The sequence below is a fragment of the Sphaeramia orbicularis genome, chromosome 6 (genome assembly GCF_902148855.1).
Source record: "Sphaeramia orbicularis chromosome 6, fSphaOr1.1, whole genome shotgun sequence".
NCBI classification, from domain to species: Eukaryota; Metazoa; Chordata; class Actinopteri; order Kurtiformes; family Apogonidae; genus Sphaeramia; species Sphaeramia orbicularis.
The window spans coordinates 32,610,183-32,627,195 of record NC_043962.1 but is presented as its reverse complement, the minus strand read 5'-3'; the positions used below and the strand labels follow the sequence as shown (position 1 = coordinate 32,627,195).

Genomic DNA, 17,013 nt, shown 5'->3' with positions numbered 1-17,013 from the left:
ACCTTCTAGTCCCTCTCCTCTGCTTGTCGCTGTCATGCCCACTAACCGGCTCCATCTGTCTGACTAACCTGAAGCTCATTTGCAGTCGAGCTACAGTTTAAATGCCAGCTCTTCACAACTCATCTCTTCTAGATTATTTTGTACCTGCACATCAGACTCTCCAGACTTATTTCCCTGCTGGGATCCAGACCTTCACCTGCTGCCTGTTTGATAAATTACTTACTTTGTTCCTGGTCTGTTTTGTGCTGATCCCTGTCTGGTCTGTTCAAAATGCTAAATGACCTTCCAGTATTTAATCCCTGTCCATTTGAACTGTACCTGTTGTGTTTGGGTCACTGTTCTACTTCACCGTGTACTGACCTTTGACCCAACCTGACTAATCTACAGGCGATTCTTTTCCCGTTTCATTTGTTCTCGGACCTCCAACCTGACCCTATCATCCACATCCATCTCTTTGCAGTGTGTTGGTTTTGCTTCTTCACTCCCCTGTGTACCAACACCCACCAGCTGTCGGCCTCTTGCTTAGTTAGTTTTCCAGGGGGTTTTTCTTTCCTGTGCATCAATCTCCTGTCTGATTATCCTGTCCTCAATCTTCTATTTACTTGGTAGGTCCGGCTCCAATTGTCTGCTTACAAAGCTTCATTACATCCTCTGAAGTGTTCGGCTACACTGGTTATTCAGTTTCTCAGCTTAAACCCATATAGACCCAAACAGACACCAACTATCTACCGATCTAAACTGTTTAATACCGGCTGATCCACTAATCCTGTCAATACATATAAACAATTGGTGCAAAATACAGTTATTCATCTTTTGATATGACCCATTTGGACGTCCAGAGGCTCCGTAGTTACCATGGAAACATTGTCACCTTCTACAACATTGATGCACTAGTAAAACCCATGGAGTTGGATCAATGGCAGTGGATGGAAATGCTTGTTTTTATATTTAGTTATTGATATTTTTGCTGAAAAAGTAAGTTTTTCCTCAGTTTCCTCTGTTTTGCTGTAATAACCTTTGAGTTTACTTTGAGTTTTCATAAACATCTAAATTTAGTATAGGAAATTCAATATAGGGAAACACATGATTTACAGTGGAAAATACAAAATACAGAGTATGTAAGTATAGAGGTAAATGTATAGGCTAATACCCCTGTGATCGTCCTATGTCTATTTGGTTTTTGTTTGTTGGATCAGTGATAGTGGATGGACACACTTGTTTTTACATTCAGTTGTTGATATCTTTGCTGAAAAAGTCACTTTTTCTTCATTTTTCTCTGTTTTGATATAATTAGATTTGAATTTACTCTGAGTTTTCATGAACATCTACATGATCTGTGAATTAAATATAGGAAAATATATGAACTGCACCAAAAAAAAAAAAAAGCAAACTACAGAGGATAATGTTTTAAAAAATTGGAGATAATGAGAGATAAAGAGAGATTTTACTGAAAAAGTCACAGTTTCTTCTTTTTTTCTGTTTTAATATAATAACCTTTAAATTTACTGTGAGGTTTTATGAACATCTCCACTACCAGTCAAAAGTTTGGACTCACCTTCTCATTTAAATGGCATGAGATGGACCACAGATGGCCATCCAGTGCTCAGCATCACTGGGAATTCCTTCAAGACTTTTGGAAAACATTTCAGGTGATGCTACCTCATGAAGCTCATCCAGAGAGTGACAAGAATGTGCAAAGCAGTAATAAAAGCAAAGGGTGGTTATTTTAAAGAATATAAAACATGTTTTGAGTTCTGTCACACTTTATTTTAACTACATAATTCCATATGTGTTCATCATAGTTTTGATGCCTTCAGTGAGAATCTACAATGTAAATAGTCGTGAAAATAAAGAAAAACCAGGTGAGTCCAAACTTTTGACTGGTAGTGTACATTATCAGTCAATTAAACATAGGAAAATACATGATTTCCACTGGGAAAAAAATGCTAAATTCAGAGGATAATATTATAATAAATGGTGACAAATCATTTAGGAAGAGTTAAATAGAGAGAAAAATCCATTTGGGAACTGCCACAAAAGTAGCACCAGGTCTTTATGGGTTAAAATGAAACCCAGTCTGTGTTCCAATGGTTCTGCATCTGGATCCGATACTACATTCACCATCCCAATGTAATAATTAAGAGAAGACTGGCATCACAAAAACACCTAAATAATTTATTCAAGATATTTCCTCTAACCTTACAGATGAAACTGTATCATTGTTTTGTGTTTTTTCTGATTATCTTTTTATTTCGACTGCAGGTCTGGAGAAAGTTGGCCGTGACTCCACCTACGAACAGGAGGGGAAGGTGCAGTTTGTGATGGACGCTGTGTACGCCATGGCCCACGCTCTGCACCACATGCACCGACAGCTCTGTGCCGGATACACGGGTCTGTGTCCACGGATGGCCAACATTGATGGTAAAGAGCTGCTCGCCCACATCCGAGCGGTCAGCTTCAATGGTAAGAACATTTTCACCTTCATCACCTGCATTGCATCGTACAGTTCCCATGGACATCAGGTTCATGCTTGCATTTTGCACATAATTGGAATATTTTTAAATTTATTATTACATGCTAAAGGGGTTCTATGCAGTATTGATACACCAAACTATTGTGAGCAGGGGAAGGCTGTAACCAGGACACATCAGCAGCGACTAAAACCACCAACAAATGAACACAGTATCCACAGACTGTATCATTCACTGGATAAAGTCTAAGCTCATTGTTTACATACATCTGTACAGCAGTATTATCAAGTTTCCGCTTTCAAATAAAAACCCACAGCAGGTTATATTGACAGTCGGTCAAAACAACACTGTCTCATATTATCCTCACATGCTGCATCAGCTGATAGTTTACATCATAGCTCTGTTAGCTTAGCTCAGTTTTCAGACAGAAAATAGTCAAAATAAAACCACTAATCACCTCAGTTTTGTGGAATTGTCCAAACAAGGTAAGAACTGTCACAATTTAGTCTGAACCGTGGATTGACAAAAAAGGAAACTTTGCACAGATAACATCACATAATAACTTCACACCTTCATAAACCTCATAATCACCGCTGTCATTTCAACATGAAACTCCATTCTTTTCATTTGCAGCTGTGTCCAGTGATGGAAAAAAACTACAGTGATTCTAGCGTTTATCACTTTGTCACTTTCTTTGACTCTAGAAGTTGTTTCTTTGTGGTTCTCATCCCATGTGAGGCTTTGGTCAAAAGTCCTGTGGTGACAGAGTGACTCACTACTCCCTCTAGTGGTCACATAAATCCACAGGGCTCATCGTGCTCTATGTTAAAGACGCAGACGGATACAGACGAAGTGTTCTGTCTGTCCCCTGCATACATTGCGTGCGTTATTCTGTTTGTTTGAGCTTGCTGATGCACACCCAGATGGATGAAACGGAGCAGTACCACCGGGAACAGTAGAGGCCGTGTTGAGATTTGAACAGAATAATTTCCATCAATAGCGGCTTTCAAAGAGCGACTGCATGAGTTAGTGAAAAACTACCGACATATTTATGACAACTACCCCTCTCAATATTAGCATTAGTATCCACATTAGTAAAACCTCATCTGTCGTTGCCATGTTTGTTATTATTGACTTTTCTTCTTCTCAAAAAACAATACTCTTCTTCATGGTATTTGGCCAGTATGGTAATTAAGAGTGGCGCCCTCTGGTGGATTGATTGAGAAACACTCATTCCAACATATAGGATGCATGGAAGTATGAAGGCAGTGAGGCATGACAATGTTAGAAACAAACGTACCTATTTATGTACGTAAAGCGAGCATAAATGAGCCTTAAATATATTCAGTTTCTATCTGTACAATCCCATACATTAGCATGTTTGATACAACTTCAGAGCTCTTTATTCTAAACACTGTAATGATTTAGGGTCACATTTGAATATCATTAAGTTGAAATACCAGCCCTTTTAGGTATATCACATAAATTAGGTAAATGAATCTTATGTTTGTTCTATCTTTGTGCTGGTGATTTGAAACTTGCTTCAGAATGTCAAATCATTTCAACCCTCATCTGCTGCTTTTGTCCAAGCCTGTACTGAGAAGATTTAAAATACAATCATATTATCATTTCTTTAATCAATACGGTAATGTAACTGTGTTGGTCTGTTGGGTTGTTGGTCTGTCAGTAGGATTATGTATAAACTGCTGACCCCATTTTCATAGAACTTGATGGAAAAGCCTAATTTTAGGCAAGGAAGAACTAATTTTTATGCTTTTAACTGACACTTTACTATATTTGGATTTTAGCATGGTAGTGGTTGAATATAAATCATTTCCCTCTAACGTTTCCTATAGATGGGAGAAATCTGTATAAAAAAGAATGAAATACAAACGTTTTACTTTTGGCAGATTTAATAATCCTTCAGTATTCATGGTTTTCCCTGATCTTGTTATCCTGGCAGTGAGCGAGGGTCTTTGTCAGCAGGACGTATATATGCTGATGCCATCATCAGGGAATCCTCCGCTAATTACTAAAAACCTAATATGGTCAGTGGGCTTGACTTCCTGCTGTTTCAGGATTAATTATTCGGTCCTCAGAGGAAACCGATGATGACCTGGTGGCTTTTACTCTAAATGTCACACTGGCAGTTCCCAGTTGATGACTCTTAGACATTTTCTGTCTTCAAAACTGTGTGTAAACCTTGGGATGGTTCAGTGTTAAGCACTTTTTCTGCATCCACTTGGAGAAGCTGACCTAGTTTTAATGCAAACAAATGCTACAGATAAGGAAACACATTTTTAAGTGCATTCACTCTATTGCAGTGGTTTCCAACCTTTTTTGGCTCGTGACCCCATTTTCACATCACAAATTTCTGGCGACCCAAGACATTCAAAATGGAGACTTTTTTTTTTGCAAAAATTAATTTGTTATTGATCATGTAATAATTTGCAATACTATGTTGCAAATAAACGTTAATTTTAGATGACATTTAGGCTATATAATGTATATTATTATGGATGGAGGCAGAAAAGCTTTGTTGAGATTACTGCACAAAGTGAGAGTTTTATTTTCCCTATTTTCCCTCCTCCCTGTTTATCGGAGATTTTATCAGTTCACTGTCCCAGCAGAGCCCTCCAGTCTTCCTCTCAGATGCTTTTGGATGTCCCCAGGTCCTGGTGCAAACACTGGGGTGATCGTGCATTTGTTGTTGCTGCACCCAAACTGTGGAACTCACTGCCTCTTGACTTCCAAGTCCTCACTGACATGTCCCTGTTTAAGTCCAGGTTAGACACACCTGTTTAGACTGGCTTTTAACCCTTAGCACTGAGACACTATTAGGTTTTAATCTGTGGTCTTTTTATCACTGTTTATTGTGTCTTATTGTTTTATGCATATTTATGATATTTGATTAAACTGTTCCTATCTTATAATTTCATCATGCTTTTAGATGTAAAGCACTTTGGTCTTTGTTATGTTATTGTAAAGTGCTGTATAAATAAAATTTTGATTGATTGATATTTTCCTTGGTCAGGATATGTACAGTCAGTCCAGCGTGTATTTATAAGGCTGCAAATTAATACTGAACAAACAATAACTCAAACTATGAATTATGAAAAAGCTGCAGCATCTTAAACCAACCACAATGAATATTTGAAAGTCACATGATCAGGTCCAGATATGCCCTCTCAGATATTATTTCCTGCATTTTATTTGAACTTGATTTTTATTCGGAAAAGTGTGTGGTGTTTTAATTATAATGAAATATATAGTAATTTTTTTTTTTTTTTTTTTTTTTTTTTATCAATTACTAGAAATTTCAGGCGATCCCATTTAAATTCCAGGTGTCCCCACGTGGGGTCGTGACCTCAAGGTTGAACAACACTGCTCTATTGAATGGGACATACTATTGGTTATTAGCTTCACAGATATGGATTAGTAGAGGCCTGTAACATGTACTAGTAGGTTCAGAAGACTATCTCACATCAACACTCATGTCACAGCTCTTTTAGGATCCTTGCTGTGGATTGTTTTTGCTCATTGATTTAATAATTACTGTGTAAACACTCTCTTTGTAAATCTTCCTAAGCACAGTTCACACAGTGCTGGTTGTACCTGTGGTTCTCTGCTCCTTTCTAATCATTTTGGAGGGCGTCTGTGATCTTAATCCCATCTGCCTTGTCTGTAATTTGTAAAATAAAAAAATTCTCTTTAAACCTGTTATTTCAGCAAACACAACATTTTTTGTATTTTGTCTGCAAATTTACTGTGCCTATTTCCTGATTGAGAACCATGACGACTGATTCGTGATGATACATGAATGTTTTCAAAATGTTCTGGCTGCAAATTCAGGAGACTCATGTCACATCAGAAAAGCGACATCTCAAAAGAAGAGATGGATGAAATGTATGACAGCTAAAGTGAGGAGCGCATTTCTGTCAGCAGTTTCTTTCAACAGTTATCTGTAAACGGTTACTGTACTGTTGACATTATAACCATGGAATAACATCAGTAAATTCCAGTAAAAACAAAAGGGACCTAACCTCCATGTATGAAGCACAGACATCAGGTTTAACCCTTTCATGCATAGTGGTCACTCCAGTGGACAGTTATTCTACAGCTGTTCTCTTGTATATTCATGGATTTTGTTGTTTTAGTTGCATATCAACCAACACAGTGGATACTTATGCACCATCCCATAATACACTGCAATTCATACCATTACTGTAACTTTGCTGTTCTTGAGAAACCTGATCTGTAACAACATATTTCAGTGTAAATCAATTGCTAATTGTTATTAGACTGTAATTAACAGTTTGTTTGTTTTTCAAACAAGAAGTTGTTGTGTTTTGTTGTTTTTTGCATATTATTTAAGTGCGTAATAACTACTATTATAGTATGTTAAAATGCGAGAAAACATCAGATTAGCAACATTAAAAAAAATGTATTTCATAGTTTTCACACAGTATGACAGTAAATGCATGTTTCTTTGCTTCAAAAATTAAACACATGGTGTGCAGCTGAGTGGGCATTTTTGTAACTCCATGAAAAATAGGTTCATAAAAAAAAAAAAATTCAATCACATTGTTTTTTTCATGCCTAAAGAGGAATAAAAACACTCAGGAAAAAAAAATCTTGATTCAGGTTCTCATAATTCATGCATGAAAGGGGTAATTTCTATATCACCAGACAGATCAGTCCATAGGTTGTACTAGTTCCAGGAAAAACTGGCTGTATCTACCTGGAGATACCATGTTGTGGTGTGAGTATTCATGCTGGAGTGGATGTGGAATCATCCTCTGGTTTTCATGTGAATAAATGATATGCACCTTCTGAATCTACTAGTAAATGTGGCAGCCCCTACTACTCCATATTTATGAGGCTAATAAGCACTTATAACTCATTTCAATAGCACGGTCTATCATTGTCCATAAAGTTGACCTGAAAAGAATTTGTATTGAAAAAATTCACTCTCATATCCAAACACACTCGTACTTACTGAGAATGTGAGTAGCACTGTCCATCACAGTTCCATGAATAGAGCTGCTTTTAAATCATATAAAACATGCTCTTTATGCAGAACCTTCCAGGAAATTACCAGGTTTTGATATTCTTTCAGTAACGGAGAATTCCAGTGATAGACCGGTGACCTGTGATGAAACCCTATGATCTGCAGATAATGACGGCACATCTAGTTCACCCAGTTCATTCTGAGAAATGTGTGTGATGCAGGATGGAAGTGGTAAACATGTAGTGATTAAAGGAAAAAGAAAGAAACTGATTTATGTAGGATCTTAATATCTTGATATAATTGGCAGATTTATTAGTGAATTTAATTGGTTTCTTCTCGTCGTGTTTGAGTTGAATCATCCTGTTTTCTAACATGTGACCTGAAGATGTGATAGACGACAATGGATCTTTTCTCTCTTTGCTTTTCAAAAGAGCTTTGATAAAGCTGCAGCCTCTGAATGTTGGTTTTAATGCCAAGGCCGACTTCCTTTTAAGGAGGTAGCTAAGAGAATTTCACTCATTTAAAGCACAAAACATTTCGCACATACCTGTAGATTTCACCATTTACATGACTCCCACTGAGGGCTGATGCTGAATGTAATTTGTGCTTTTCTTTTTGAAGGGGAATGCAGGCTACTTGTTAATCTTCTCTGGAAATAATTAAATACAAAACACAAACAGCACAAAACATAGCCTCCATTTAACCCTCATTATTTCCATTTAACATATAATATTTTCATGTATGGTGTTAGTCATTATAAACATAGATTTTATTTGATGATATTCAAAGAAATAACATTATCCTGAAGACAAACAGGATGGATCAGACAGATGCAGAGTAAGGTGAATTCAGCTTTTGTGATTCAATCCAATGAAACTGAAAAATACAATACACTTATGTATTTTGCTAAGTGAAGATACTGTGAAAGAAAATCTTACACACATCTGCACACATCTGCAAAGCATTCGAGTGCTGCCAGGGCAAGCCAATCAGAGGCAGCGTTGTCTGTCATATCGTGACATGATCATGCCTTCAAAGTAATTCAGGATGAAAGAAAAAGAGACTGTCTTGCATTCAATGGTGAAATACAATTTATATTAGAAAAAATAAATTTAAAAAAAATAATAATAATAATTTTATGCTGTTGCTCAAAATTATAGTTTGCAAATTGAGTCGTTAAACTACAAAATATTACCCAAAAAGTACTTGAACTACTTGACGCAGCACAAAAGAGGAATGTAGCCTACTTTAACCACCAGCAAATTACAGCAAAATGTAGTTTAACTACATAGTTCAACTACATGTAGCGCCAGTCTCCCCAACACAGCAATACTGAAACTATACAGTTTCAGTTGGATAAAAGAATGTTTTCAACTGATTTCCTGTTTTTCTTCACTCTATATAGATACTTATGATGAGTCAGTTCATGAATTTAATCCAATTCCCATTTAATCAAACTCACCGACGGCCCACTCACTTCTGACACAAACTAATTATTTTCCAATCATCTGTCAGTTACATGGCTTACGCTGCTGCCGTGTTCATTTAGTCAGTGATGCTGTAATATTAAGCAGGTTAGCAAATACACCGCAGCCTTTACAAGGGAAAGAAAAAGTCATATGAATGAATAGAGGTACATTAATAAGGACCAGATACTTTATTAATTTATTAATATTATTATTTCTTACTGGAAACTACTAGGAGTTTTATTAGAATGATGAGTTGATTTATTGTCCCTCTCATTTTTAACCTCTTCTGGACAAGATTTGTGTTGCCATATCCTGTTGCTGAGATAAAAACACATTCTATAATATATTTCTCTGGATCTGTTTGACTGAAAAGCACTAATTAACCCTTTAACCCCTGAGACATTGCTTTTTGACACATGGTTGCACTCCAAAAAGAAGTTACACGGTCAAAACTCAGAAATGCAGTGAAAAAGAAAAGAAAAATAAAAGGGAAAATCACAACAACACTGCAAGTAACAGTAAAAAAAAAAAAAAACACTAAAAAGGAAAATGGTGTACAAAAAACAAAAAACCTTCTATTTTTATAGTGAGTTAGTCTCACTCACTGTTCTGTGTTGTACCCCCATTACAAAGGTGGTGGTCGGGGGGGACTGAGCATGTTCAAGTGTCACATTTTGAAAATGTTCTTAATGAGAAAATGATTGAATTTTTATTAAAATTTAAAATAAATTTGAATCATTCAAAACACTCACCACAGACACATCAGGGGTAAAAGGGTTAATATCAGAGGTTTCAGAAGATATATGGTTTGATATACTGTATAGGATATTGTCGCTGTTGGGTGGAAACCACATAAGTCCATTTGTGGTCTTTTTTTTGGTCATAAACCAATTCTATTGGTCAGTCTTCACATTGGTCTGACGATTGTAGAAATACAGTTGTGGAAAAAGTGATTAGACCATCAAAAGTCAACAAAAACAATAGTTATGCAATCAAGTACTAACCCCTGTGTGTATCATGTGACTAAAACAGACAGAAAAGAAAACATGGAATGCCTAAAAGCACTGTTTTTGTCAGTACAATGACATAGATATTAATGTAAGAACTGAAGTGATTTTGGTTATTATCAAGAAAACATGGAAAATGGATAGATGTCAGCTCTGAAATTAAACTCTTATGAGCTAATTTTGTTATTATCATTATATTTGTCCAAACAAATGTACCTTTAGTTGTACCAGGCATTAAAATGAACAAGAAACTGAAGAAAACAAGGGTGGTCTAACAATTTTTTTCTGCGACTGTATTTAACCAATGAAAAGTGTTGAAAACAGCTTGTGACTACATCTCTTAGCTCCATTCATTTATTTAGAATATACATCATTTGTCCAGTTTCCTGAAAAATAACCATTTTGGACATAAGAGGTTTCCACCTGACAGTGGCGATATACAAGATATATATAGCTTGTGAAAAATTGATCCACTATTTTTTACTTGGGTGAAAGAATTGGTTATAATCTTTGTCCACATTCACGCTTTCCCTTTAGAAGCTCATAATAAAATAAAATAAACATGCCCATGGGATTGACTGTATGCATTTTTCTTCTTCTACATCAGTACAGTTTGGACTATTTGTAAGAAATGCCAGGTGTTGCATTTAACATCAGCCTGAACACAGTCTGTCTGCAGCCTCAGTGATGCTTCAGGTTGCAGCTTCTGCAGCATCTCACATGCTAAACCCTGGATTTGCAGCATGTGGCACATGTGTGTTCACTGCCTGATTGAGCTTATTAAGGCTCACACACATGCATGTACACCCACACACACACACATACACACACTTGTCATGCTATATTCAGGGCTTCTTATGTGAATCTGTGAACAGTATGCTCTGTTGAACCGTCACATACATCAAACATTGACATAAATCAAACTCCAGCTTCGTCCTGCTGCTTCTGTTTCTTCTGCTTCACTTCTCTAAACATGGGGCAGTGAGGTTACCCATAATTCCATGTATAAAATGCGGCGAATCCAGGGCGAAGCGGCGCACTGTAGCGGCGGCCGGGGGGCTAATCGCTAACTCAGCCGTGTGCTCCTCGCTCCTGTGCTTATTTTTAGAGAAGCGTCGGGAGGCTCATCGAGACACTTGCGCTAATGTTAGTGCTTGTTGTGCTAAAGTCATCTGCATGAGGCCTTTGTTGTAACACCCTGTTAGAACACGATTACCAGAGCGAGAAAGGAGAGCACTGGGGGCGGGGGGGTGGGTTGGTAGGGGTACATCATGGAGATTCCCCCCTGATTGTTTAAGACAGGGGCAGCTAAGAGGCGATAAAAGCTTGGCGTTGCTCGTGCTGTTTTTAGGGGGATGCAGGATAACTGACCCCATGGAGAAAGTCTTTATAGTCAGATCAGGGATTGGGGGAGGAGGTGAATGTGGGCGGGGGCAGATACGGTAGGTAAGTGAATTGATGAATATGTGAGCAGCTCCTCTCCCGCTGTGGCTTCACTTCAAATACGTAGCTTTTTTTAAAAAACTGCTGAACAAATCAGGAAAAAAAAGATGTAACACTTAGTCTAGAATGTACACTCTGCAGACACACATGTACTTAAGACTCCCCAGACAGCAAAATCATTATGGCTTAAATCTGGCCCAAAACTGGCATGCCATTTTGGCAAAGTTCTGGGTGGATGTATGGGCCCTAAATGGCCCTAAATAGGCTAGCCAAAATCAAACCAGAAGGAAGCCAAAATTCACCCAAAGCTAATTGCGGACTTCCAAAATATAGCCATAATTGTCCCAGAAAAGCCCTAAATCCTCATAATCCAGCCAAAAAGTAGCCAAAACTGACCCAAAGAGAGGCCAAAAGGAGGGTAATATTCACCCAAAGTTTGTGTTGATCATGCTTTTAAAATGAAGTGGGGTTTTCTTCTGGGTAGAAATTCCCACTCCTTGCGCAGTGTTTTGGCTTTACAGAAATATGCCAAAACACAACCAAAAAACATCCATATATGGAATAAGATGTTGCCGCTCTTTAGTCAATCTTCTGGCTTGCCATAAAAAAGCCATACCATCCCTATACTTGATCCCGCTCTTTGCCCAGTCTTTTGGTTAACCAGACATATGCCAGAACTCAGCCATATACTGCTGGTGCCTCCATATCTATTATGGATAACCTTAATCATACCACAGTTAAGCCTAAAGGTTTTCATAATGCCAAAAGAAAGCCAAAAATGCCCAGTGTATGCCATAACACTGCCAAAATATTTGCTATCTGCTTCAGCATATTTTATTTGACAGAAAACTCTAAGGAGGCTTTGTAACGCGCATTCCTCCATCAAGGCCCTACTGTGAGTAATTCAATCTGCCGAACTTGTCTTGTTAGAAAAACTGAAAGAAATCCATGCTTTGCTTTTTCTTGTGGATTGATTGTTGACCCATGACCTTCCACCCAGTTTCGTGAACATTGCTGCATTATGAACATACAGTATGTAATCCTGCTGAGAAGAAGATGCAGACAATTATACAGGGTGGGGAAGCAAAATTTACAATATTTTGAGGCAGGGATTGAAAGACAGTGTATGACCAATTAGTTTATTGAAAGTCATGAGAATTTATTTGCCACAAGAAAATTGACATAATAGAAAATGTTTTTATTCTATGTGTCCTCCTTCTTTCTCAATAACTGCCTTCACACACTTCCTGAAACTTGCGCAAGTGTTCCTCAAATATTCGGGTGACAGCTTCTCCCATTCTTCTTTAATAGTATCTTCCAGACTTTCTCGTAATAGTTTTGCTCATAGTCATTCTCTTCTTTCCATTATAAACAGTCTTTATGGACACTCCAACTATTTTTGAAATCTCCTTTGGTGTGACGAGTGCATTCAGCAAATCACACACTCTTTGACGTTTGCTTTCCTGATTACTCATATGGGCAAAAGTTTCTGAAAAGGTATGGATAATAGTGTTAGGTATGATTATGACATCAATATATGTTTGGTTTCAAAACAATTGACGTAGTGCCTGCTGAGAAAAAACAACTACATTTTCATTGTAAATTTTGCTTCCCCACCCTGTATAACCTGCCTGATAAACATAATCCCAGGGAGGGTGTCATGTCTCAGCTTTAATTTGTTTACATTATCACAGAAAGTAGTTGAATGTGACTACGTTTACTGCATGCAAGTACAAATTTGTGGTATTTGTACTTACACTTGAGGGCTTCCATGAAAGGATATCGACTCTAATACACATTACAAATACTTTAACCCTATAATGCCAAATGTATCATATTTGATACATGACTTTTGAAGCCCTCTACATGATCAGTGTGATTTTTTTTTTCTTGAAAAACCTGATGTATACAATTAGATCCATGCAATACACAGATAATCCACCAGAGAATAGATCCTGAGTTCGAGAAAAGATGGAAAGCAGAATTTGTAAGGATTTAGCCAAAAAAGCACTGCTAGGAGGATGTTTCATAGTGCATCTTGGATACTACTTACAGTTCTTACCACATTGTTTAGTGTAGAGCATAAATATGGACAGTATAGTAAGAATGTAACTGCATTACCAAGGTTGGAACAGAAACAGACCTAAACTAGAAGCACTCGGAGAGCGCAGACCTCTGCCAAGGCTGATCAGTGCCCCCCCCCCCCGTGGACCCCTCCACCCCCAATCACCACCAAAATTTAATCATTTCTTCCTTATCCCATTTCCAACAAACCCTGAAAATTTCATCCAAATCTGTCCATAACCTTTTGAGTTATGTTGCACACTAACGGACAGACAAACAAACAGACAAACAAACAAACAAACCCTTGCAAAAACATAACCTCCTTGGCGGAGGTAATAAGGAGTTTAGCTTCACCACAATATGCTCACACTCATCCTCCTGTCCACCCATATTTGTCAGAATAATCTTAAATCAGCACAACTGTATGGAAATAAGTATGAGGATATCTGTACATCCACGACGCTTCATGTGGTTATTTTTAAGTTAAGTTCTCATCTGCCTACAGTTATAATATTTTAACTCACTGGTACACATTTTTTCCATTGTTTCTCAGATCCTGTTGACGATCTGAGTCACATTTGAAGGAGATATTAAAGAAAGCATAGAAGCTCTTTTTTTCTTTGCATTTACAACATTCAGACAGTTGCTATTAGGGCTGATAAGGACATACTTGCACACTAGGGACTATTCAGACTAGGGATGGAATGATTGCCGGTATAACGATAAACTTAAAATTCCCAACGGTTAGTATTACCGTTTAAATTCTAATTATCGTAATAACTGTGTTTGATTACGGCGCTTTGAAAACTCACGGTATTCCTCATTTCCTGGAGAAGCAGCAGCATTCCAGGTACACATGGCGCCTGTATGGACAGCACTTCAGAGATTTGGGGATAGCGTGGACTAGGGCTGTAGCAATACACTAATCTCACGATATGGTACGATACATGATATTCTGCTCACAATACAATATATATCACAATATTTGGCCAACAATACGATAAGATTTGATACGGTTCGATACACTTTCATCATTTTCTGGAAGATTTCAAAGGGACAGAGTGATTTTGGTGACATCTTGTGAGTGTTCCATTGACTTGGATTGAATTATTTGAACTGAAAACTGAAAGCATCGATCAGTTACACAATATATGGCTCTGACTGGACAGAGAGTCTACCGCTTGCAAATGCTGGACAAAATGAATCAAAGATGTGATGAGAAAATTAGTTTGATTTACTGAAACAGTGCAAATTGTGGCTTACAAGGCTTTGAAAAGTGAAGTATCTATAACCCCCTTATTAAAGTTTTTATAAAAGCATACAAATCAGAACTCTCAAGAGAAATTATGTCACAGTAATTTCAATATTAATCAATAAATATTTCAAATCTCAATTATCCTTCCACCAAATACATTAAAGGGAAATGGGAAAAGGAAGGAGGATTTGGGGCGGTCCAAGTACACACAGAGAGAGAGAGAGAGAGAGAGAGGCTATCTATCTATCCATCTATCTATCGATGAAAATCTTTTGAAACTAAAACAACTCAAACTCGATATGGAAAATGGTCAAACAATTGTGCGTCTTATTTTATTTTATGTATTTGTTTTGTTTTGTTTGTTTTTTTCAAAATACAACTTGGTGAAATTATTTCTCTGTGTGTTTAAGTACTTTTTGAACATTTTGAGCACAATTTCAACAATACCGTGATAATAATGATAACTGTGATAATTCTGGTCACAGTAACTGTGATATGAAATTTTCATATTGTTACATCCCTAATTCAGACACACCCAAAATGTACCTCTCAATCCAACATGTTTCAAAATCTGCTACTTTTACTTTGAAGGTCAGTCATCTGTTGCTGTTTGTTGATGTCAGTGTCCAGTTTATCATTGTACAAGGTGGATAATGGAAAAAGCAGATGCCTTGGTACACTGAATTACATTGCACGCCCTCATTACATGCAACAATAACACAGAAAACGTGTTAACAGCCTCAAGGCAACTTCAGCTATTGAAGAACAAACTCACACGTGTCAACATAAATTTGTATTAACACAAGTAGGACAATGAAAATAGGCAATGCCCCTTAAACTGGCATTTTTTATTCAACTACATGAAGAGCTGCACATGAATTAGACGTCATGCACAGATCACACAGGACTCCATATTCCCCCTTGCATGTAAAGAAGGAAATATGGTCTGTTTAACCCTTAATACACAAATGTCAAGGATGTAAAAGTAATTTGAGGGAGCACATGTAGCATAATGGTTACACACATACACATAAATGCAACGTCTGCAGTTTGCGTCCCAGCCGGAGGTCTTTTGTCACATGTCTTTCCCGTTTTCTCTCTGACCTGTTTCTTGTCACTTCTATTATGTGTCTTTAATATAGAAAATCAAGTGAAGATGGTAAAAGTGATGCTTGAAAAACGTCTCTACCGGAGATGTCAGAGGTAGTTAGTTTTTAAAACGTTGCATAAATCGGATTTTTTAAAGGTGATTAAGCTTATTTAGTGAATGAAATAAAATACAAGGGTCATGAGTGAGTGTGAAGCAGCATTGAAAGTGACGCCGTGCTCAGAGGCATTATCACACAGATGAATGGATGGGCTGTGCTTGCCCACACCGTCCTCCAAGGTCTTTGGAAACAATCGATGCCAGAGTAGTTCAATAAAACTCTGAGGCCTCGCCGCTATTAGTCAGCGCGACACGCTTCCTGTCAGCCGCTGCTGTCGGATCCTTTCAGCTCCGACTGGTGGATTAATGGAGCAGCAGATCTCTGAGTGAAGCTCTGCCTTCTCTGACGCAGCCATCAGAGTATCGACAGGCTGGAAATAAAGATGGTCTGAGCACCTTAGATTGTGCTGTGTGCAACCGGGGGGGTTACTTTTGACTTGTAGCGGGTTAGATACCTTGTTAAAATTGTAAAAAAAAGCAATGATTTTAATTACTTAAAGGGATGGAACTTTGATACAATTTACAGCAAACGGCAGTAACAAACTAGGCAATAAATTGGATGTCATCAAGCTTATGATTTACAGTAATATCAGACTCCTTTTCTATTTCAAAAGGAAAATCTTGACAAATATCCACCAGTGAAAAGTGTCTGTGTCCATCGATTCCCACCCAAGTGTTGTCAGCTGTTATGTTCTACAGCAGGGATGACAAACGCATGTCCTTTCAGGGGCCACATTCAGCCCAGTATGATCTCCAATGGGCCAAACCAGTAAAATAATAACATAATAGCCTGTAAAGAATGACAAGTACACATTTTTCTCTGTGTTTTAATGCAAAAAAACCCATAAAATTATTTTAAAAAATTTACGTTTACAAACTATCCAAACAAAAAAAAATGTGAATGACCTGAAAATACTGAAATTCTGTCAGAAAAATATGTGCAATTTTAACAATATTCTTCATATTTGTTCAGGTTGTTCACATTTTATTGTTAAAGGATAGTTTTATGTAAATATTTTCATAATTTAATGTTATTTTTTTGCACTAAAATAGGAGAAAAATGAGAAGTTGTCATTATTTATAGGT

The 17,013-nt window shown here is 37.4% G+C and overlaps 1 protein-coding gene across 2 annotated transcripts in view; it reads left to right on the top strand.

The window, feature by feature from the left end:
* grm8b (glutamate receptor, metabotropic 8b) overlaps positions 1-17,013 on the top strand; it is a 212,384-nt gene that overhangs the window by 161,212 nt on the left and 34,159 nt on the right. For both annotated transcript variants that reach the window (XM_030137259.1, XM_030137260.1), the window contains exon 7: positions 2,263-2,463. In XM_030137259.1, the coding sequence (XP_029993119.1) occupies positions 2,263-2,463 (201 nt within the window). The remainder of the gene's footprint in view (positions 1-2,262; positions 2,464-17,013) is intronic.